The sequence below is a fragment of the Mus pahari genome, chromosome 5, assembly GCF_900095145.1.
Source record: "Mus pahari chromosome 5, PAHARI_EIJ_v1.1, whole genome shotgun sequence".
NCBI lineage: Eukaryota > Metazoa > Chordata > Mammalia > Rodentia > Muridae > Mus > Mus pahari.
This window is the reverse complement of record NC_034594.1, coordinates 108,481,393-108,505,292: the sequence shown is the minus strand read 5'-3', so window position 1 is coordinate 108,505,292 and position 23,900 is coordinate 108,481,393. Positions and strand designations below refer to the sequence as shown.

Sequence of the window (23,900 nt, the reverse complement as noted above, 5' to 3'; positions counted from 1 at the left end):
GGACACTTGAGCCAAATTTACTAGGCCCTGGAGGCCAAGCTTACAGCCTTTGAAAATTGGGTGACCTAGGGTTCTGTGCCCAGACGCGTGGTGTTCCCAGAAGTACTGGAGGTGGAAGGTCTGCGCTGAACCACTCCCGAGGCGGGCTGGTGGGAAGCAGAGGGTGCTGGGAACCCTGTCTTTGGAGATTTCCCCAGAGCAGGGAGCACATGCTCTTCGGGCGTGTTCAGGAGACTTTGCCTGAAAACATAAGAAGAAACAGCGGGGCTGGTAACAAAGGATTTGGATTGGGCACCAGGAGACCGAAGTAGCCATCGGGGTGGCGTATTTGTTGGACATTCCTAGGGCTGGTCCCCTGGGCCTTCCAGCTGAGTTCCAGCAGCTCCACCTCATTCGCCAAATTCCTCATAGTTGTCACCTGAGTGTATCGGCCCTTCGGCTCAAAGCCCCGCCCAGGCTCCAGTGCGCCAGCAGGGGGACCCCGAGCTCCAGACAAGGACACTGAACGTTGATCTGTAGCCTCTCTGCCCTCCCTCGGCCTCTGTAGGCTGCAAAAAGGGAGAAGAATCATTGTCACCCGCGGTGCCACGAGGGGCAAAAGAGCCCACAAAGATAACGTGGTTCTGCTGTCTTGTAGAATCTCATTCTGGACCGTCTGCTCCAGGAGCCAGCCCTGTGTGATGAGGTCGTCCAACTTTGGGGTGAGCGAAACAGCTCAGTGGTAGAGAGGGCTTGCCTTGCAAGTGACACCCTGGGTACTGGGGAGGGGAAAATGAAGCCATCTAGACATCGAAAGACCCCTGTGTCCCCAGCAGGAGCGGCCAGGCCGAGAGACTGGCTTTTAGGAATAGGAGTTAATTTCTGGTCTGTGGGTCCATAGAGGGGACTGATGGTCTGCCCAGCCACAGGCCATCTCTCTCAGGTCATCTCTCTTCCCTGACCTTAGGCAAGTGGCCCTGCTCAGGGTGTGAATTTCTTCCAGGTTCAGGGCTGAGGTGAGGTGGATTTGAAGGGAGTGTCTGTAGAATGGCATTTAGAGTTGTGCTTAAGATCAGGGAATGGGCGCCAGGCTAGGCAGAGGGAACGAGCCTGTGTGACCGGTTTGGACTCCACAGAGTGAGGAAGGAGGCTCAGTGCCTGCACGCCTGACTTCCATGCACTCTGGAGAGGAACACAGCCTATGAAAATCTGTGTGATAGGCCTGACAGGCTCACAGCCCCGGGGCCCCTACTGAGCAAACCCCACCCCAGTTGGCGCTCTGCTTGGCAGGGCGAAAACTTTGCTGGCTTCAGTGTCTTCAGCCCTGGCGCCTCAGACTGGTACCCGTGGCACCACGTTAAGGCACCACTGTGAGGTGGCTGTGCTCATGGCCTACTGTTGCTTTTCTATCTCCTGAGCTCTGGTGTGTGTGTGTGTGTGTGTGTGTACTGAAGATTGGGTAATCAAAATGTGAGCTGTCCATGAAATGAAATCTTCTTCAGCCATTGAAACTAAGCATTGAGCTAATGAGATGGCCTGGTGGGTAAAGGGGTTTCATGTGCAAGCCTGATGACTTTTGAGTTATAGCCTCAGAAACCATGGTGGAAGGAGAGAACCTACTCCTAGAAGTTATCCCTCTGACCTCCAAATAATTGAAGGAGGAGGAGGAGCAGGAGGAATAGGAGGAGGAGGAAGAGGAAGAGGAGGAGGGAGAAGAGGAAGAGGAGGAAGGGGAGGAAGAGGAAGAGGGGAAGGAGAAGTCGAGAACTGAATCATGCTACAACTCAGATGGACCTTGAAACATTAAGGTATTTGAAGGAAGCTGTCACAAAGGACCACTGAGGAGCATCCACAACAGACAAATCTATAGAAGGAACAGTTTGTCACTGAACTGCCCAGCCCTTTAATCCTAGCAATTCATAAGAGTTGAACCACAAGCTTGAGGCTAGCCTGGGTTATACAGTGAGAATCTGTCTCAATCCTGCCCCCCAAAAGATTTGTGTTGTCTGGGGCTGGGGAGGGGGAGTAGTTGCTAAGGGGCACAAGGGTTTTTCAAGGGAGATGATGAAAATGTTCTAGACAAGAAACGGTGCTGATGGTTACACAATTCTGTAAGTACAGTCTCAGAACTGAGGCCTGTACACTTTAAATGAGTGAACTTTCTAACACATAAACCGTTTCCCAATAAAGCTGTTAACATTTTTTAAACTGGATGTCCTGAATGTATTCTGGTAACTCTAGTTGGTGAACATTTGGCTTGTTTCTGCTCTGAAGCTATTTTGAGTAACACTGCTGTGAAAACCTTAGCCTGTCTTCCTCCTTCCACATTTTGAGGGCCCGCTCTCCATGATGAAGCACACAGGATGTGCTGGAGGGCCTCTTATCAAAGGGCAGCGATGGATGGGTGGAAAAGAAGGGAGGCACGGAGAGACTTGGAAAGCCAGCCTGCCTAGCCTCTAACAGAAGTCACTTGATCCCTCCCTGCCTCGATTTCCCCTTCTGCCCAGTGAAGGGGAGGGGAAGCAGATGTCACTCTTCCCGACTTCTTGCAGGTGGTGTTGAGTCCAGGAAGTTGTGCTGTTCAGGATACAGTGGGCTATCCAGGGTGGCATTTGTCCGTCAGTGGTGGAGCCAATCTGTTTTCTTTTGATTGGTGGAGGGTCAGTGGGTCGTCCAGAAGGACCCCTCTGGGTACACAGAGAGACAGGGAAGCCAAGAAACCCATGACTGGCACCTGGTGAGCAGGACTGTGGTGCAGGCTGGACTTTGGCCACCAGAGGAGGGGGAGGAGCAAGAGCAGGCCAAGACCAAGTTTTTATTGACGTGAAATATTGTTGACAAACTATTGGCTATGTATCAGTAGAGGTGCGCTTCAGGCAAAGGCCTGGGAACATCCCGGAACACTCAAAGGACCGGGGGCCTAGGGGATGGGGGAAAGCCGGGGATTTCCAGGTCTGTGAGCAGGTAGAGCGCCAGGCACAGAGCTGAGTCCAGTGAGCTGTCAGTATCTGCTTAGGTCCCCATGGGCTTGCAGAGGTAATGTGGAGAGCCTGGCCTGTGCTCAGCGAATCTGCCTCGGATTCATCTCTGCTTGCCGCTGCCTTCTTCACTGAAGCTGTGAGCATGCTCAGATCTTCCCCCAGCTAAAACCAACCTCTTTGTGACCTCCTTCTCCTGCAGCTAACCATCCATCTTTTGTTCATTCGCTTGCCAAGCTCCTTCAGAGATGAGTTTGCACCCACGGCTTCCACCGTTAGCTACCTGCGGCAGCTTTAACCCGGGAGAGACCCTCATATACCCACCCCCTCCTACCAGGATTCTTCCGGGCCTCCGTTCCCTTCCTGTCACACAAGATGACACCTTCCCTTCCTGAGGCCACTCAGGACGACTCTTCCTGAAGTGTCTCTTCCCTTCTGGCTGCTTTCCCTCCTGATTTCCTCCTGTGGGTGGGCGGGATATACGGCCCAGCCTCCTTGCTCCTTTCCTCGAGTAATCTTGCTTCCCCCAGGGGAAATCTTGTTCCGAGAGGTCTCCACTTTTACCGGGACAGAGATGAAAACATGTCCACATTCATGCTCTGGGTTTTTCCAGAGGCCCACAGAAACCCTGTCAGGGCCACACCACACTTGACCTACCCCCACCCCCACCCCCGTCTCCACTGCCAGTGTCTCCTTAGTCAGCCATCAGTGTCTCCCCTGGACCCATCTTTCTCTCTTCCTCTTCCCTCGGTTGCTGCGCACGGCCAGCCTCTGAGCCCAGCACGCCTCCCATGCAACATCTGCTCTTCTCTGTTCCCTCTGCTTCCTTTTCGATTCAGCTTCTCGCCATCTTTGAGCAAAGGCGTTTACGGCTGCTGACAGACCTGCAGCCTTCACTTCCTCTCCTCCAGGCCCTTTGGGGTTGTCTTTCGAAGTTCTGTTGTCTTGGTAGGTTGAAGCTCAGTAACCCAGCGTTTAGTAACCTAGCATTTCCAGGCCCCCGTTCAGTACCCAACACCACAAGAAATAAAGTAGCAGTGCCAACAAGGCCATGGCGGACTGTTCTACACCCTGAGATGCATTCTAATATAGCGAGAGAGGTGGAGCTGCTGGTTTTTTCTCCTGGACAAGAGGATTAGGCTCTTATGTGCAACTGTTGCGCTCACCATGCTAAAAATGGAGCGGAGACCTCTGGTACTATCAGTGACCCACCCTGGAGACTTGCTTACTGTCACTGTTCTGTCCAGATGCAAGGTTGGGGCCCCATAGAGCCCCTCATCTTGCCCAAGATACAGCAAACACTTTTTAACCCCCCCCCCCTTGCTTGGGTGGTCTACCTATAACGGTCCTTCGCAGGCCACCTGTCCTTCTCCACAAACACAGAGCATCTTGGCCCACCTCAAACACTGGCTCAGCTGCCTTTGGAAACTTGGCGGCCAGCGCCTCCTCAGCAAGCTCTCTGCTTAGCCTGTGGCACCTAGAACATACGACCTTTGAGGTCTTGCAGATTCTGAGCAGGTGTAGTACCACACACACCATTTTCATAGTGGGCTTCTGGAAATACGGCCGGAGTAAATGAACGGATAGGTGATCTGCCGAGAAGTTCTCTTTCGGGGCAACCTCAGCTCCTCCTGAGCCCAGAATGCCTCGGTGGCCCGGCTTCCACTCTGAGCCAAGCACATGGCTCCACTTCAGCCTTGCTCAGTCTTGCACTGTCTGTGACGAGGGCCTAAAGCTCCGGCTTTGCCACCTCCCAGGTATGTAGTGAGCATTCCAGGGATGCTGTCTGCGGGGAAATCTTCCTGAGTGCCAAACTGCTGTTCATGTGTGCAGTGCCTTTATTGTGGTATCAGCCTGGGTCCATGGCTCCCATGGGTGTGTTAGCATCCTATCTCCTTTTCCTGTGAGTCAGAGAGAGTTGGAAGCCAAGGACTCTCTCTGACCCCTAGGACCTTGGCAGATAGAGCCCAGAGCCTGGGAGATAGGGTCCAGAGCTCAATTCACCTCCTGGCTCCTGCCCAGGCCTCAGTTGTGCCCTAACAGGGAAGACTGGGTAAGTTTACTCCCTTTCTGGGTTTCATGTCTCTGGTTTATCCATGGAAACATTAGGTTAAAGCTCAGATATACAATTTTTTTTCATATGGCCAATACAATCTATGTTCAAACAAAGTCATACAACCAACCAACCAACCAACCAACCAACCAACCAACCAACCCATATGTAAACCAGAGAATTCTGCTTAAAGCAGAAATGGCTCTCCAAGACACACACCGCCCCCACAAACCCCGATCCTCCTCCCTCAACCTGAGGCTCTTCTGCCCAAATCCTTAGGTGACCTTAGTGTTTCTAGATCCCCACATGAGAGGATGTGACCTCCCTCCCCTCCACAGCCTTGGCTGTACCAGCCTTGCAGAAGCTCAGCTGGATGTGGGAAACATGGAGGTCAGAGGTCAGCAGCATGCCCTCATCCTCCCAGAGAGCATTGCATATGGGGTCATTTGTGCTCATGTCTGTGACTGTGAGCTTTTCCTGGGGCTCCCTGCCTTCTTATCTTGGCTTACCCTCTGATACCCAGAAGGAGCTTCTTAATTGTCGCTGAGTAGAATGAGGTGAATGAAAGATGACAATGTGGTTAAAAAGAAACCTCAGCTCCTTCCTCCAGGATTTAGAAACAGTTGGTGCTATCCAGCGTGAGCAGAACTAAATGGCCCACATATCCTATGCCCATGTTCCCATCCCACACAGACACAGGCCCCCATAGACTTGGGGTGTCCCCTTTGCAGACTTTCAGACCTGGGAGAAGGAGGAAGAGACCTACATTTCTGGTCTTCAAAGGCAGAGCCCTGTGGGATAGGAAAAGAACGGAGCTTCCAGGAAGTCACGCTGGGATGGACAGAACTGGAGGGGGGCAGTATATTCCCCTGCTAACCTGCAGCCTTTCTGTCCTGACTTCCGGTTCTTATCCAGGTCTCCTTGTGCTTGCAGTGCCCAGAATAACCATGACATAGGAACCAGAATAATCTGCCTGCTGGAAGAAAACAGAGCTTGTTTGCTTTCTTTCTTTCTTTCTTTCTTTCTTTCTTTCTTTCTTTCTTTCTTTCTTTCTTTCTTTCTTTCTTTCTTTCTTTCTTTCTTTCTTTCTTTCTTTCTTTCTTTCTTTCTTTCTTTCTTTCTTTCTTTCTTTCCTTCCTTCCTTCCTTCCTTCTCTCTCTCTCTCTCTCTCTCTCTCCTCTCTCTCTCTCTCTCTCTTTCTTTCTTCCTTGTGCAAGGAACGCAATGGAGGACTGCCTTCATTCTAAGCCAGCACTCTACTATTGAACTAAACCCCCAGGCTCAGAAGAGGTTTTTAGTTTGATTGAGGCAGGGTCTCATTATGTAGCTCAGGCTGGCCAGAAACTCAAGGTATAACCCAGGCTGGCCTTGAACTCCTGAACCTCCTGCCTACGCCTTCTTAGAGCTGAGAAAACAGGCATGTCCTGTCATGCCTAGCTTCAGAGGAGAATCTTAAGACCTCTTCTCTAGGAGTGGACCCAAACCTTGACACCCAGCCATTCTCTCCTCATTGGTGCTCAAAGGGGTGGGCAGGCTCCTAGGGAGTTTGGGGACAATGTGGAGGCCTCTGGAAAGGTGAAGGCTCAGGACTGCTGAACAGGGCTACCCCAGTGTGTTTCCACCTCTGCCCTCTCTTCCACACTCCTCAGGCCCACTGTGGAGAGCTAAAGGTGCCAGCAGAGAAACCAGAGACAGGGTCTTGGAAGGAAAACGACAAGGCTGAGGGGAAATTGTGCGGAGAGCAGGCCTTGGGGTCTTTTCGCTTCCTGTGACATCATCTTGCCTCAGAGTCACATGCTTAGTAAGAAGCTTTTCTCTTGGGTACCTTTAAGGGCGCTCAAGCCCGGTACCTGTGGGATTTGGTCCCAACATAGCTCCACTATCAGCATGGGGCAGATTTCAGCATTTTGAACTTTGGACTCTCCTTTCCTCCCCTTCTCCCCATTGGCCTGGCACTGCCTGCTTTTTTTTTTTTTAAGAGTCTATTACATTCTATTTATTTAGTGCATGTGTCTATGTGTGTGGGAGGGCCACAGTGCTCATACGGAGGTCAGGAGACAGCCCTTGTCCGACAGTTCTCTTACATCTTGTGGATCTTGAGGATTGATCTCAGGTTGTCCGGCTCAGCAATAAGCTCATTCACCCAACCCTCACCTCGTTGGCCTCTTGCTCGTCCTTTTATAAACACCCTGTATCAAACGCTCTTTCAACCAGCCTGTGCAGTTCCCATATCTTCTAGGTGTCATTCCTGATGGAGCTGCCACACAGATGAGGAGACTAGAACTCTGCTGGAGGCAGGGAAATTCGTGTGTGTGTGTTGGGGGTGGGGTGGGGGGAGTCAAATGGCCATGGGAGGAGGTTCATTTAGTCAGGGGTCTGAAGCATGTGTCACAGCATCACATTTGGCACAGGGTCCATCCAGTCCCTTGGCTCTTCCTGCTCATCCTTGGTCCTCCTACAGTGTCCTCCTCTCCCTGAGGCCACTGGCTGGCCCGGAGGTGGGCTTGCCATAGGGCTGACAAGAAACAAATCAAGACTTAAAAGAGGATCACAAATATAACTCAGCTGCAGAATGCCTGGTTAGCACACAAGAGGTCCTGAGTTCCATTCCTCAGCACCAAACCAACCAACCAACCAACCAATCAACCATTCAACCATTCAACCAACCAACCAACCAACCAACCAACCAATCAACCAACCAACCAATCGACTGACTGACCAACCAACCAACCAACCAACCAACCAATCGACGGACTGACCAACCAACCAATCAACCAATCAACCATTCAACCAACCAACCAACCAATCAACCAACCAACCAACCAACCAGCCAACCAGCCAACCAATCAACCAACCAACCAACCAGCCAACCAACCAACCAATGAAAAAAAACACTTTGCCTAGCTTGGTGCTAGATTGTATCTATCATTCTGGTATTGAAATGAGATAGCTAAAATGACTTGAGTTCGAGGCCAACCTGAGCTACATAGCAAGTCTTTGTCTTAAAAAATTAAAATTAATTAAGAGAAAGGCTTTATGCCTTCAAGGCCCCGAGTCAAGGAAAGAAAGAGCCAAGAGGCAGAGATGCCATGCAGATCTTGGCCTCATGTGGCATGGTGTGGGCAAGGGCAAGATGGCAGCTTGCTCTTAGGAGTAGGGAAGAATGGGAGGTAGGCAGGGAGGACGCCTGTCGTGGAAAAGCTGATGTTTTATCATCAGAATCACTGATCCCCTGTTGTCTGAGGGTGGAAGTGGAAGTGGAGCCCTGGGTCTCCTGGAAGTGTCTTCCCCTCATTGGGCTTCCTTCTCTGAAGAAAACCCGAATAGCCCCCACCCTCCCTCCCAGCCACCCAGGTTCCAGAAGAGACTGCTCCTTCCTGTGCTCCTGCAGCCCCCCCCCCCCAGCAGAAGTAGCTCTCCCTCCTGTGGGCAGAGCCTTTCTCCTCAGCTGAGATCCAGCAAGGGGGCAGCAGGTTATAGGGTTCCCCTGACTCACCCAGCTACTGTGCAGTGTAGGCCCTTGACCAACACACAAACGATTTCTCAGGGTGGGATCTCTCTATAAGGCACTGAGAGGGAAGGCTTGGGGCTGCGCGTGAGCCAGTACAGACCAGACGGAAACTGGAAGCAAGTGATGAAGTGAGGGCTGGGAGCACTGTGGGGAGGGCGATGTGGGGAGGGCACTGTGCTGGTGCTTCAGTGTGCTAATCTTTGGCAAGTTCCTTTCATTTCCCAGCCTGAATCTTTTTTCTGGAACACAAGGGATTGAACTAGATACCATGTGGTCTTAGGTGCTGGGGCAGAAACGAGGGGTGGTGGTGGAAGGAGCATAGTAGTGTAACACTGACAGTGGGGGTCCTTTCTCTGAGCCTCAGCATCCTCATCTGCAAAATGGAAATTATGCAGAGCCTGAAAAGCACTCTGAAGGATGGATGAGAAAGGGCTATGACTCAGGAGACTGCCTGCAAAGTAACGTGTGTGCGGGAAGCCCGTGCGCTCCTGACAGTGCTGGGACTGCTTTCCTGAAGAGAGTAGGTTTTAAGAGATTAGGGGAGGCGCCCAGATGCCAACGGTTGGTGGCGATGGGAGACCAGAGAGGGGCCCTCTTGAGTCCGGCAGGTGATTAGGGCTTGGGCTGTCCGCCTGCCGCATTGAGAAGGGAGGGAGGGAGTATGGGCAAGCGGGAACACCGGAGTCGGCACCTCGGTACTGTCCCTGTCCCGAGGCCGGATCCATACATCACACCATTCGAGACGCTCACGTTTTCCCAGCTTTTCTCACACTGAATCACTTCCTTTGTTTAGAGGAGGGGGTAGGGGAGGAGACGGAGGGCGACGAGGGAGGGGCCCGCGGGTGCCGCCGCCCCCGCCCCCTCCCCCTCCCGGTGTGCGGAGCCCGATTGTCACTTAGCTCCCGCGCCGGGGGCGACGAAGGCGCCAGCGCCAGAGTGGAGTCTCGGCTGGCTATACCATCCCTTGGACCTAACTGGCTAGCCCTGGGTTCCCCTGGCATCCTCTGAGGGAGCGACTGCCCAAGGTTTCGAGGTCTGGGGATACTTGGCTAGACAGTTCAGGTGGCCAGGAGTCTGCCAGCTTTGGTGTGACCTTGGGTAAGTCTGTGGCTCAGTTCGTGCATCACGAGTGTGCAGGAAAGGGGTGGATGAGATAACTGGGATGTCCCCCTTGGGGCAGTCGATGGGTAAGGATTCTGGGCAGAGCTGGAGCTGTTAAGAGTCAGGCACCAGCGGCGTCCCAGGTGGGTGGGCACAGGGTAGGCGTGCGCGCTCGCGGGAAATGGGAGCCCATGGACCCGCCAGGTCCTGGGCTTAGTCCCTCAGAATCACGCCTGCCATCCAGTCCCAGGTACGAAACAGGGGCACTACCTCTTTAAAGGCGTCCGGGGCTGAGCCTCTGCCACACCATGTGATTGCTTGAAAGGCCGGGCTGGGAGCGCAGCGGCGGGAGCCTGTAGAACGATGAGCCGATGCGCGCGCGGTGCCCAGAGCCCAGCCCTGCCTGGCGCGGCTCCGGAAAGCCGCCCGGGGAACTTAGGGCTACGCCTTTGGGACCCCCTGCTGGTTGGCAGGCAGGATGGTGAGCTCCTTGCCTCCGGGTCGGCGGACACCTGTGGGCACTGTGGATGCACTGGGGATCCTTGTGGAGTAAGTGTACAGGGAGCCACCTCACACCTGATACAAAAACCAGCGTTGGAGTGAGTGCTGCTATTTTAAGTTGCTGAATGGAACCTCTAAGGACAAGGGGAGGGGACAGAGGTTAAGCAGATAGTGAGCCTGAGTGTCTGGCCAGCCTGGGCAGGCACTGCATCCGTTTACTGGGGCACATCTTCGCAGGGCTGCCTATGTCCCCCTCCTTCCCAGGCTTGAATCCCCACCGCAGGCTTCCTGACCACAGGTGCTGGCCTGGTGCCCCAGGGCGCCTGTCTGCGGATGTGCCCAGCTCCTGCCCACCATGCCGCCGTACATCTCGGCCTTCCAGGCTGCCTACATTGGCATCGAGGTGCTCATTGCCTTGGTCTCTGTGCCCGGAAACGTACTGGTGATTTGGGCTGTGAAGGTGAACCAGGCACTTCGCGATGCCACCTTCTGCTTCATCGTATCCCTGGCGGTAGCTGATGTGGCCGTTGGCGCCCTGGTCATCCCACTGGCTATCCTTATCAACATTGGGCCACAGACCTACTTCCACACCTGCCTCATGGTGGCCTGCCCTGTCCTCATCCTCACCCAGAGCTCCATCCTGGCTCTGCTTGCTATCGCTGTGGATCGATACCTCCGAGTCAAGATCCCTCTACGGTGAGTTCACAGCAGCCCAAGGTACTCTGTGCAACCCTGTGTGGGGCTTGGGGATGAGTGAGAGAAGATGAAAATGCATAAGCCCCCTAGCCAGCCAGGTATCCTCCGAGCATTTGGATCCCAGCCCAAAGTGCCTTCCTGGGCTCTGTATGGGGATGCTTGGCAGAGCTGCAGTGAGAGAAACAGGAGGGGCTGGGGTGTCCAGAGAGTACCATCCTGACGGTGCCCATGACCTCAGTGCTGAAACCTCTGCAACCAGAGAATCTGAGGGAGCAGGTGAGGTCGGGCCTGGAGTGGGGCTGGGGCATTTGGAATGGTTAGCAAGACAGGAAAGGAACAGTCAGTATAGGCTTGGGAATGATCGGGGTTCCACCATTCTGGGAAAGGAGGAGAGAAAAGCTTCAGGAGAGAGATGAGGGCATGCGAAGGGTGGCACACCAGGACCCAGGGTGCTGCTGCTTCTTGGACCAGACCAAGCTGGCTTCCGGAAGGCACTGTTTAGCTCACTTGTTCGGCAACTGTTTCTGTACCAGCCAACTCCACCCTCCACGCTGTCCTGCTGAGCCCAGAGGGCTAGTTGTCTCTGCCCAGCCTCCCCTGGGGCAGGCAGAAGGCTGGTGTTGCCCTTCCTGTTCTGACTGTTGCCTGCAGAGATGCTTTTGCTGTTTCTAGGCAGCTCAGGGTGGGAAGCCTAATGGTGACAGCCCTCGTAGTGGGGGGTCCATCTCCCTTGAGGATCCCTGCCCAGGCCTACCATAATCTTGGCACCAGGCAGTGCCTGGGTCACCAAATGCCAGCAAGTGCCTGGGCACGCTGCCAGGGACTGGCTCTGCTGGGACACTCTTTTGAGTGTGCTTCCCCCTTCTTTGAATTCTTGTCACCAGTAGGTTCTCTAAGGGTGAGCTTTAGCCATCTTCGGCACCTGCTGTTCTGTGCAGCTTCCTCCTTCCCCTATCTGGGACCTGGGGCCTCTGGCCTCACTTGGCAGTGTGCCTGGGCAGGCCTGGGCACCCAGAGTCCTCCCTTTGGTCACGTTTAAGCATGTTTCACTTTTCCCAGCCTCTTTTCGTGTCACAAGCTCCCTCGCTCCCTGTGTCCAGTGAGGGAGGCGGGGCAGGAACTGGAAGAGAGGAAGCAGGCTCACGGGATCTCCCCCGAGTCAGGTGTGGAGAGCATGATCCAACCATGTCCTCCCTCTGATTCCTGGGCCTGGAACCCCATTGTCAGCCTCTCCCTATCGCTCCCAACCTCCCTCCCTCTCGGCCACCAAGGTTTCCCAAGGAAGGTGGGGTACAGGCTGCTGCTGTTCCAGGGGAAAGGAAACAGCCCAGAAGCCTGGCAAGCTTGTTCCCAGGGACTTTCACACTGCCATTAGCCCCCGGCTGCTGGCCTGTACCAGTCAAGCTAGTCTCAGTCCATTAGATGGGCTGGGCCTCAGTGCTCGACCATTACAACGGTGTGGCCACATTAGGAATGCACGCAGATGGGCAGACAGAGGAAGGCCACTCAAGAAAGTCCGCCTGCTGGGTGGGTGCCAATGAAAGTTAAAGGCCCTGTCCTGATGTCGCAGAGGTCACATACTTCAGAATGTGCCTTCCTAGCCTGCGGGCCTGGGACACTGAGGTGACCGCGCTGGTGGGAATTGCAGGCTCATTGGTCCCAGAGACAGCTGAGGCCGCTTTGAGGCAAGTGGTGGTGGGGTCAAGGCTCTAAGAGTTGAGGGTGAGACGCAAGTTGAATTTAATGCGGGCCTGGATGTGAGTGCTTTTATGAATGCCTAGCTGTGTCACCTTGGGAGAGTCGCCTAACTTAACCTCTTGAAACTTTAATTTCTTCATCTATAAAAGGGGACAGACATAGTAATATTGCTGCTTGGAGTTCCTGGAAAAATATATAGCAGTGAGTATTATTCCTGACATTTATTGTATGCAGGCTGTAACTGAGAAGTTTAGCTTCATTATTAATAAATGCCTTGAATTGAGACTGGAAAGGTACAATGTTTTCCCTGATCCAAACACATGTGCTCTTAAATGGACACACACACAACCCAGCCCAAAAGGGTGTCAAAACTGCCAAGTTATATACGTACATGATTTCCCTCTCTTGGTGGACTGCCAGGTTCCTTAAAGGCAGTAACCGGGGCGGCGACAACATCTTGTCTGTCTCTGTGAATTACCCACAATGCCCTGCAGCAACAAACATATAGTCCTCGGTACTCTGGGATTCCAGCTCTGGGTGAGTCTCAAGCAGGCTTTTGGGGAGTGTCTCTGTCTTCTTGTTACAGCCTAGATCTGTCCTCCATTCAACTTCAGGGCTCTGCCCATAACTGTCCCTCCTTGTTCAGCAGTGTCCCTTCCCTCCCTCCCCCCAGTGAAAAAGAGCTTTCTCCCAAGTTAAAGCCTAGCTTCCAAAACAAAGTTCGTTGGCCAACATGCTGATCACTCTGGAGCCAGGCCTGTTACCACTCAGGTACCCTGCAGGAGGTACAGAATGCTCTGTATCTTTTGGGCAGCTGGAGTCTATGGGATGCCAGGCTTTTGAGCCCTCAGGCACTGGGCTCCCTGCCCTGATATGCTAGGCAAAGGTTGCTGTGGCCCTGGGCCCTGAGAATAATGCCACTGAGTGTTGGTGAGGTGCGTCTGGGCATCTGGATGTAGGAGTCAGGTACACCTTCGCAGAGCAAGGATTAGGCTGGTCAGTCAACCGCAGGTTTTATTTCCTTCCAGTTAGCAGAAAGCCGAGAGTGGAGAGATTCACCTCATGCAGCGTGACCCAGTTACATTATTTTTGAAGTTGAAATAGTTGATTGTCAATAACGCGTGGTCCTTTACCCGTTGTGTACCACCCACCCACGCTGGGTGACTGAGAATTGATTCCCTTCCCTCCTAGTGCCAGGGACTCTTCACCGTTCATCTCCCTACCTCCTCACCCAGGGCTGTCTTGGTACTCTGTCATAATTTGGTGTCTGCTCCAGACTGCTCCCTGTTTCTGTGAGAAGGCTGTGATGGGTGGTGGTGAATGGTGACAGGGGGTTGTGGGTTAGACCTGAGTTTGAACCCTGCCATGTTACCAGATAACTGTGCAACCTTAAAAACCTTCCCACCCTCCTGAACATTTCTCTCTGCCTTAAACGTGGTTGCATTCAAGGTCACGGAGATGCCTTCTGGCTCTCACTCCCTGTGGTTCTCCCTCCTGGTTCCTGCCAACGCTGTCTTGGGAAGCCCAGGCAGGTTTTATGTTGGGTTTTTCCACTCCTAGTGATTGATCACGTGGTAGCCACGTTTCCTTTTTGTGTCTATTTTATCGCATTGATCATTTGTAGCCTCTCAGTAGTGGAGGTTATGGAGGGCCTCATTCTACAGTTCTTCAGATCAACTGAGGTCAAAGGCCTGGAAGATTCAGTAAGTCTCGTAGACAAACTGCTTGTCAGGATCCGCGTCCAGGCCCACTAACAGATGCTTCTCACCCAGAAGCCCAGGACTCGTGCTTGAACCTAAGCAGCTGTCTTGTAGGACACAGTTCCGGAGTTCCTCAAAGCTGTCACCAGGTGCTTTGTCCCCTCTTACTCTGGCCAAAGAGTGTTTGTGCACAGGCTTGGCTCATACTCAGCACCCCCCCCCTCCTCTTCAGTCTAGTGGGCAGTTGAGTCCCTGAAAGCGCTGCTGCTGCCCACAGCTGGAGGCTTGTCTGGGAGGCTTGTGGAATTGAGCATGGAGAGGAGAAGAAATCTGCTTAAGATGTGTTTGCTTTGGGCCACTGATCTAGCAGCCCCTGATCTGAACTGGACCCCATTTGTTTGTTTGTTTGTTTGATGGTTTGATAATTAAAATGGTTCGTGTACTACCAACACCCCAGGAGCCATCTCTGTGACCTCTGTGTCCCAGAACAGTTCCTTTGGGTCTCCATCTGCTTCTAGAAAAAGCAGGGTGTCTCCAGCTGCTCTGTCTAAGGATGCATTAGTCATAGGCTAGAGTGCGTGAAGCCAAAAAGCAGGCAAAGGAAGCCAAGGAGAGGAAGTGAAGAGACAGGGAGGCCCGGACCTGTTCGGGGTCACCAGGCTGGGGACTCTGTGCTCTTCCCACATTGGACTCTTGTGTGGCAGAGAAAATGCAGCTCTAGTGGATTGGGTCAGTGGTTGAGTGGCAGGCTGTGGGAGGTGAGGGAAGTGGCTTTGTGTTTGTGCTGGGGCAGTTTGCAGGTGCTTTTGCTACATGCATGGGAACCAAGACAGGTGGCTTTCCTCGCAGGGGTGTCTGAGTTCATTGTAAGGGTGAAAGCACCCCCTTTCCCTACATTGGGATGGCTTCCAAAAAGCCTTTGTGTGCTTGAGGGGCTAGTTGAACTAAGGTGCCTCATGGAGATGCCCGTCCACCCAGGGGCCCTGGAATGGAACCTTAGGGGCTGCACCCTATTATTTGAGAGCATCAAAAACACCATGCTGTTTGCAAGGGATGTAGAGAAGAATAGAGACAGACGAATTCCCCAGTACTTCTTCCACCTACAGAGAACGACTGTTAACATTTTGGTGTTCCAGAAAAAATTTCCACACACATGTATATATTTAGCTACATTATTTTTGCATATGGCATATAGATATCTATATATGGTTTTAAGTCCCATTTTTTTCACTTAACATTACATTACAAACATTTCCACATGTCAAATAAAATTATTTTCTGAGGGCTTTTATGACAGTATAAGATTGTATCATATTCATCGTTTAAGTTTCATCAAAAATAGCCTATCTTAGGGAATCCACCTCCGGCTCTGCAAACCTGGTTCACTTTGTCTGTTAGGTGCTCAGAGCAGATGTGTGCCTCCTTCCACATTGCTTCAGGCCCAGAAAGTTTTCTCTTTAAAACTTATCTCTGGGGTCTGGATAAGCACCAAGAGACTTAAGAGTGGCCAGGACGCTCTGCTTATGTCCTCAGGAATCTTCCATGTCTGTCATGCTATAACTTGTTACAAATTAACACGTGTCACTTTTGTTACAAATTAACATTTGTGTAGCACATTTGAAAAAATATTCTTAAATAGGTTGCTACTTTGAAAACATTATTATTATTATTACTATTATTATTGTTGTTGTTATTATTATCACAAAAACCACTCCAGGGGCTGGAGAGATGGTTCAGCTGGTAAGGGTACTTGCTGCCAAGCCTGATGACCTAAATCCAATCCCTGAGGTGTACATAGTGAAAGGAAAGATCGAACTCCTGAAAGTTGGCTTGTACTCTGACCTTCACACAGGTACCCAGAGTACCTCAACACACACACACACACACACACACACACACACACACACATGATAATGTATGAATAATAAGTATAAAGAAATGAAAATACCAAACAAACAAAAAAACCAAAGCACTTCAGTGATTCACGTGGTTTTAAGGGTCAGAGCCAAGGTCTAGAACCCTGGATTGAACCTCCAAGTAATAAAATAGCTCTCCTCTGTCTGCAAGTATTTTCATATGAGACTAAATATTTCCCAACTCCTTCATCCTTCCTACCCTTTTGCATTTCACCTACTCTGCGACTTCCCAGGAGGCATCTGGTATTTCTCATCCCATTTGCTCTTCCAAGCTGGAGGGGCAGGACCTTAAGGGTTCAGAAGCTAGTCCTTAGTATCCATTCTCCATATCCCGAGCCCTGGCCATTTTGTTTCTTTGTCTTTTATTAAGGAACACAGTCTCCAGAATGAAGGGCTTCAGAGGTGCCATTTCTTGGTTGGCCCAGTTGGACAGGAGGGCATAGACACAAGGGACAGAACAGAGGTGAAAGAAGCTGTCACTCACAGCTCCTGGGGTGGGGAATCACTCCTCTACTAGAACCCAGAAGCTGTTGCCATGCCAGTTGTTATAGAGCAAAGGCGGTGGGGAGAGGGAGAGGAAGAGAAGGCGGGGTGTGGTCTTCTCACTTGTCTCCCCTTGAAAACACTGGCTTGAAGGTGGACAAGATGAGACAGCTAGAGAAGAACCCCCAAAACCCCAAAGAATAGATTGGGGTAACTTCTCTTACCTGTCACAGAGGTGTGGGGTTGGGGGGGCAGTGCCAGGCACCTGGCTGCGCTGCAGGTGCAGGCACAGAGAGATGTTCATCCTGGTCCACTCTGCCTGAGAACGCTCAGCCACTGTTGTGATTGCGGCCTTCGATAGATCGGGCTTGCCACGGAGAGGCTCCTGGCCTCCTGTGTTGGGAGTAGAGATGGCAGGAGACTGAAGCCCAGCGAGAGTCAGTGCTTGAGCTGGAAGCTGGTCCCTACCCCACTGAAGTCTCTCTCTTCAGCCCAGGTCATGTGGAAAGAGACCCTTTGGAGCTGTCTTCCTGTCACTTGCTCTCAGAACTTGTCTGACTTTTGAGAAAGAAGGGTGGCCAATCATTGTCACTTGTCTCTATCCAGGACCCTAACGCGGTCCTGATGCTGTGACCCTTTAATATGGTTCCTCATGTTGGGTGACCCCCCCCAATCATAAAATTATTTTTTTGCTACTTTAGAACTGTAATTTTACTCCTGTTATGAATCTAATGTAAATATCTGATATTTCTGATGGCTTTATGCGACCCCTATGATAGGATCATTCAACCCCCAAAGGGGTCGAGACTCATAGGTTAAGAACTGCCGATCTAGTCACTCAGTCATTCATTCAACACTCATTGGAGCAGCATGTGTTCCAGGAGATGCTATGGATACCCGGGATGCAATCATCAACAAAATAGGCCCTTGCAGGGTCTGCTTTCTTATAGACTGGAGGAGAGGTATCAAAGCACAAACTCAAGGCTTAAATCCTGTAGAGTGTCAAACGGTAAAATGTATGGTCCAGGATGGTCGTTTCTACAGGATGAGCTCTAGAGATGAGGAGACTACGTGCCACACAGATATCAGGGAGACATGCCATGCCCGGGAAGAAACCAGAACAAAGGCCCAGGGGTAGGAATGTACTTGAGGTGTTTACACACCACGGGGAGGCCTGTGTATTGAGATGGGTGATAAGAGGCAGAGGGAGGAAGATAAGGAGTACAGGCTGACACATGGCTTGCCCGCCTCTGGAGGACTTTTGTTCTGAAGGAGATTGCAGTCACTTTACAACTAGGAACAGAGAAGGGACATCATCTGGTTCCCAAGGCTCCTGCACTGAACATGTGCTTCAGGGCCAGGGTGCAAACTAGAGACTAGCCGGGAGCTATCGCAGTGGCTCGGGTGTGAGGGACGAAGAGAGGCTTGATTCAGGACAAGAGCAGAGGAGGTGAGGCCAAGCAGTTAACTCTGAGAGTGCATTCTTAGATGTATTAAGGTAGGGATTTCATGCAGTGAGTGCTTACGTTGCAAGTATGTGGCACAGCTAACTTTTGTTATGTGTACTGTACGTCCTTAGTCACCACTCGGATAGAAATTGAGAACATTCTCAGCACCCTAGGGTCTCTGTACCTCTCCCAGTCAGTACCCTCCCCATCACAACCACTCTGACCGATGTCCCTCGGGCTTGTATTGCTTGCTCGGGAGCGTCTATAAACAGAAACAAGCAGTGCCTACCCTTCTGTCCTGGGCTTCTGAAGCCAGGCATGATGGCTGAGCTTCTTCTCGGTTCCTCCCTTGCTGCTGTTAGAATTCCACTTTATCAAGAGCCAGTGGATTTGCATCCCGATTGGAGGACTCCTTATCTTCCTCCCTGCCCCTCTTATCACCACATCTCTATACGCAGGCTTCCCTGTGGTGTCTAAAGTACATTCCTACCTCCAGGCCTTTGTTCTGGCTGTTTCCCTTGCAAGGTGTGTGCCTTCCTGATGTCTGTGTGGCACCCTCACCTCTAGAGCTTTGCTCAAAGATATCTTTTCAAGGAAGCCATTGTCTACCTGGTAACCTTTTCTCCCCAGCCCCAGCCTAGCCACCACAACCCTACTCTTCCTGGTTGTTTCTACAGCACGTTTTACCTTTTGACGCTCTACATGAATTAAACCTGATGTTTGTGGATCTCACTATAGATTTAATGTGAGGAGGACTCAACAAAACCAGTTTTCATCTGGAGAACGGGGTTGCCATCGTCCAACATGGACAAAGCTTCAGGTGAGTCAGGTCTTTGAAGCGATAGGATTTCAGTTTTGAGCAAATTGACAGTGGCGTGTCTGAGCGTGCATTGGGCAGTTAGGGTGAAGAAGAATATCAATAAGGAGCCCCGAGGAGAGCCTAGACGGGAGAAGAAAACACAGATCTCAAGGCGGGAGGGTCCTGGAAGCCAGATGTAGAAAGTACATCCAAGAGAAGCAGGCGATTGGTTATTCCAAACGCTGCAGATGTGACAGGAGGCCTGAGAGTCACCACTGGACCTGGGTGGCTCAGTATGGGTGACAGGGACAAGAGCAGTGGAGGTAGTGGGCATACAGCCGGAGTGCAGAAGGGTCCACAGAGAAAAGGAGCAGGGGGCTGCTGGCAACGTTACTATCTCAGGGGTTTGGTTGCAAAGGAGGCAAAGTCCTGGGAGCAGCAGCCATCAGAAGTGAACGGGGCACTTTGCTTTGTGATGTTTCTGGAAGTAGGGGAAGGCCAGGGTGTCTGCGTGCTGACTGCAATGGTGAAGCTACGTCCTAGTGTAACAAGAAGGGTTGGAGCTAGGGCAGTATTATAGAGACCAGCTGTGGGCAGGTTGCAGGGCCATTTGAGGGCCTTTGGCAGAAGGGACAGACGCTGGTAGGAGTCTTCTCGTGACCTGGGGGGGTGAGGGGGGGAGAGGGGTGTTAGGGAGAGCAGTAAAATCGAAACCCTCAATTTTCTAGGAAACTGTGGTGACTAGAATCCAGAAGTCTGTCCCTGCTGGGGGGCGGCAGGAATGACTCCCTGAAGCTCTCAGGGATGAGTTTGAGGTTTTCTCAGCTTTGCAGTTATGAGTTTAACACCAGCCATGATCACAGGCACAGGCATGGAGGAGGCAGAGTCTGTCCTTCAGCAGTTCAGAGGTACCAGATCCAGGATTAGATAGGCATCTTATCATGGTTAGAGGTTGGCTCATGGTCAAGAGCTTGGATTTTATTCTACGTGTTCAATGAAGTCCCTGAGTGATTTAAGCAGGGAATGACCTAATTCAAATTACATTTTAAAAGGGGAGGAGGCCATGAGGAAGGATAAAATTAGATGTCCACAGCACGGTAGGGTTAGGACCAACTGGAAGACATTTAAAGAAATCAAACCCACCCTTTCGTTTGTGGGTATTGGTGCCAAACCCCTGGAAGGTGGCAGTGCTGTTGTTAAGGATGAGGAGGGAGCTCAAGGGTTCTCTCTTCACATCCCCCATCTTGCCTTAGCGATAGAATCCTTACCCTCACAACTAGCTTCCTGGGCACCTGCAGTGTCTTCATCTGCCCTCTTCCTACCTCCCTCTCAGGAGGCCATTGGCTTCCTCGAGCTGAGAGCAGAGGAAGGACAATAGGGACACATGGATTTGGCCTTCCCAGAGTCTTTTCATGACATTGCAGATCAGGGGACTCTGACTTTTGGCCGGCTCCACTCAGAATGGGCTCAGTGGCTTCTGGGGTTCTACTTTCTGCCCTAAATGTATCCCCATCTTGGAGGATCCTTTCCTGGGCAGGATGTCACCAGAGACCCATTTCTCTCCTGTGTTGCTGGCATGTGTTTGCCATTTGCAAAATGGTTGACCATAGTCCTCTCAAAGCTGCTGTGGGGCACTGAGTGGCCAAGTGGCAGGTAATGCAGCAGAAGATGGCCAGTCAGCAAGCAGAAAACCCTTCCCCAGTGGCAGAGAAGGTAGCATGATGTCGTCCTAAGATTGCTCTCTGGGTCCCAGCCACCCTGGCTGCAGCAGCCCTTCCTCACGGAAACAACCTCTTCAGCCCTCTGGATCTGAGTGGGCTTTGCAGAGTGACTGGCAGGATTGGTGTGGTTCTTGCCTGCTCTCAAAGATAGCTGGTTTCCCATCTCAGCCTTCTGTTCTCGGGGAGGAGGCGTAGGGACCACAGAAAGGCAGGAGTTGCGAAGCCCCTTTCCTCCTTTCTACTCCCTCAGAGCCAAGGGCTCTGATGCACACTTCTCCCCTGGGCAGGCAGGGGCCACAGATTACCAGCCATTCTTTCTGGACTTGGGTACAGGAGAAGGAAAGTTCAAGACAGCTCTCTACTCCTTCCCTCCTTCTCCCCACCCCCCTTCACCCCTTACCCCTCTTTTAAGATCATGGGTTTCATGTGTCCCAGGCTGATCTGAAACTCACTGTGTCACTAAGAATGACCTTGAACACTTTGATCCTCCTGTCCCCACTTTCCAACCGCTGACAACCACATTTTCAATGACCCTTTCAGAGGCACTTCCTCCCCCTGCTTTACAGGGATGCATTAGTGACACCAGGATAGAGCGTGGACTCCTTGGGCAGATAGACCCGTGTGAAGGTGGTTAACATTTCTGCTTCCCATTTCCTCTTCTCCGAATAGACTCCCAGCACTTCCTTTTATCTGCATGCACACCTGCATGCTAGAAGAGAGCATCAGATCATATTATAGGTGGTTGTGAGCCACCATGTGATTGCTGGGAATTGAACTCAGGACCTCTGAGAGAGCAGCCTGTGCTCTTAACTACTGAGCCATCTCCCCAGCCCCCCAGAGTTTGCTTTTCACAGGGCACTTTATGTTGCTCCTGTGACCCACCCTGGGCTCTGGTGAGTGTCAGAGGCAGGTGTGAGTCCTCCCACTGTCCAGTTCATGATTGCCAGTGCCTGGAACATATCTGGCTGGCACTTAGTAGGTAATTTAATTCTTGTCTGTGAGTGTGGGAGTGAGAGAAAGCGTATCTGTAAGAGACCAGTAGTTTATTGGGGATTGAGCAGCCAAGGCAGGAGGAAGCTGGACAGACAGACAGTCCACACTTACCTCCACAGGGCAGATTTACATAAGGAAACTACTCCTAAGAGCTCAGAGAAGTGAAGTCTCCAGGCTCCCCTTGCAAACGGGAGCAGGAAGCTCCTGGTCCCGGAGCTCTCAGCTCAATCCCTTCTGTTTATGAAGCCAAGTGTGATGACACTTTCTGCTTCTCGAAGGTGAATTGTCCTTCCTGCACCATCCTCCCTAGAGCATTGTCCTCCTGTCGGGAGCTAGCTTCCCAGGGAGTGGAGTAAAGGTTCCCCTGGGGGTTAGCAGCTCCTTGAATTGTGTCTGGACCGGAAACCATTGCTGTGTTTAGGAACTCACTGTGTTCAACAGGAACTGGCAGCAGTGCCCTGTCTTCCGTAGAGGACACAAACAGCCACCCCTCGTGATGGGCTGTGATAGAGAGCTCCCTGGTGACATCATGCTTACAGAGCAACTGTGGCCCCAGGGACTGATGACCGTATAGGACTGAGGGGTGTGAAGTCACGCAGCCCCTGCATTGTCTTCACAAAGAAGACAAACCAGAGAACACTGCTCTGAGCATCCGGGTCTTTCTCTTATGTCTCCACGCTCACTTCTCTGCACCTCAGGCCCTTGTTCTCCAGGGTCCAGCAGGGAAGAACCCAGCCAAGGGATTCCACTTGAGCCTTCCTGCTCAGCACACTTCTCCCTGTTGTGGGGACATTGTTTCCTTATCAAGCCATCCAGTGTTCTCTGACATCACCAGTCCTCAAGGGCACAGACCAGTGGTCTAGCGAGGGTGCTGACAAGGGCCAGCTGGCATACTGCCAGGAAGCCTGAGTAACCTGGGTCACACCAATACAGGCTAGGAAGTCCCCAGTCAGGCTGTCACCTGTGCCCCAGGCTGATGTCCTTTGCCCCTCAACCAGTAAAGACTTATATCACACACACACACACACACACACACACACACACACACACACACACACACACACACAGACTGAGAATGATGGAATCTGGGTCCTTTGCCAGAGGGCCTTAACTGCTGAATCCTCTCTCCATCCCTTCATTTTGTATTGCTTACAACTCTTACATTGGTATAACGTTTTAGAAATTATTTACCAAGCTAGGTTGTATAAGGCCATTTCCATGTAAGTCTGTAATGTAGTTTGAGCATCTTCTCCCCCTCCCCACTGCCATCCCACCCCTTCCCCTCCTCCCCGTCTCCCCTTAGTTCCCTGAAGGCTCCTACACATTTTGTTGCTACTTTCATGTCACCCACTAATGAGAGAAAACGTGTGGTTGTTTTTTCTGAGGCTGACTTAATTTACGCACTATAAGTACCTCTGGTTGTGCCCATTTTCCTGAAAATGGTGTAACTTTATTTTTTGTGGTTGAAAAAAGAATCGTGGGGGGGGGGGCTCTCCTCTATCTATCCTTCTGTTAACTCCTGTGTTGGTTCCATAACTTAGCAGTTGTGAACAATAGTTGTGGAAGATTCCTGGCCATCACAGAAACATCAGACGTTAAGACCACCTCAGCCTGCATGGCCCTGACGGGAGGAAGACAAAAAAGAGCAACAAACAGGAGCCCTTACCCTTCCTGGAAATCTAAACTCATTCAGCCACTCTGCAGATCTGTGTGGAGGGCCTTTAAAGACTAAAAATAGGACTAGAGAATGACCCAGCAATACCACTCCCGGTCATTTACCCAAAAGAGTCCAGTCAAGTATTGCAGGGATATTTGCATACCCATGCTTCCTGCAGAACAGTTCACAACAGCCAGTCCCTTCTTATCCAGGCTGTGGAGCAGAAGGCGTAAAAGGGGATTTGTCTTGACCAAAACCTATATCTTATGTATATGTGTGTATGAACACCTGTAACTTGTGGATATGTGTGTATCAACACCTGTAACTTGTGGATATGTGTGTATGAACACCTGTAACTTATGGATATGTGTGTGTGAACACCTGTAACTTGTGGATATGTGTGTATCAACACCTGTAACTTGTGGATATGTGTGTATCAACACCTGTAACTTGTGGATATGTGTGTATCAACACCTGTAACTTGTGGATATGTGTGTACGAATACCTGTAACTTATGGATATGTGTGTATGAACACCTGTAAACTGTGGATATGTGTGTATGAACACCTGTAAACTGTGGATATGTGTGTATGAACACCTGTAAACTGTGGATATGTGTGTATGAACACCTGTAACTTGTGGATATGTGTGTATGAACACCTGTAA

General features: G+C 51.5%; 1 protein-coding gene across 3 annotated transcripts in view; it reads left to right on the top strand.

The window, feature by feature from the left end:
* The first annotated feature begins 9,388 nt into the window (after window positions 1–9,388).
* Adora1 (adenosine A1 receptor) overlaps window positions 9,389–23,900 on the top strand; it is a 36,500-nt gene continuing 21,988 nt past the window's right edge. Inside the window, exons 1-2 of one of the 3 annotated variants that reach the window (XM_021197437.1) lie at window positions 9,389–9,619; window positions 10,422–10,819. In XM_021197437.1, coding sequence (XP_021053096.1) covers window positions 10,479–10,819 — 341 coding nt within the window. In that variant the 5' untranslated portion in view covers window positions 9,389–9,619; window positions 10,422–10,478. Of the gene's footprint in view, window positions 9,620–9,675; window positions 10,172–10,421; window positions 10,820–18,817; window positions 18,885–23,900 lie in introns of those variants that run through there. The other 2 variants (XM_029538777.1, XM_029538778.1) reach the window with 2 other exon arrangements.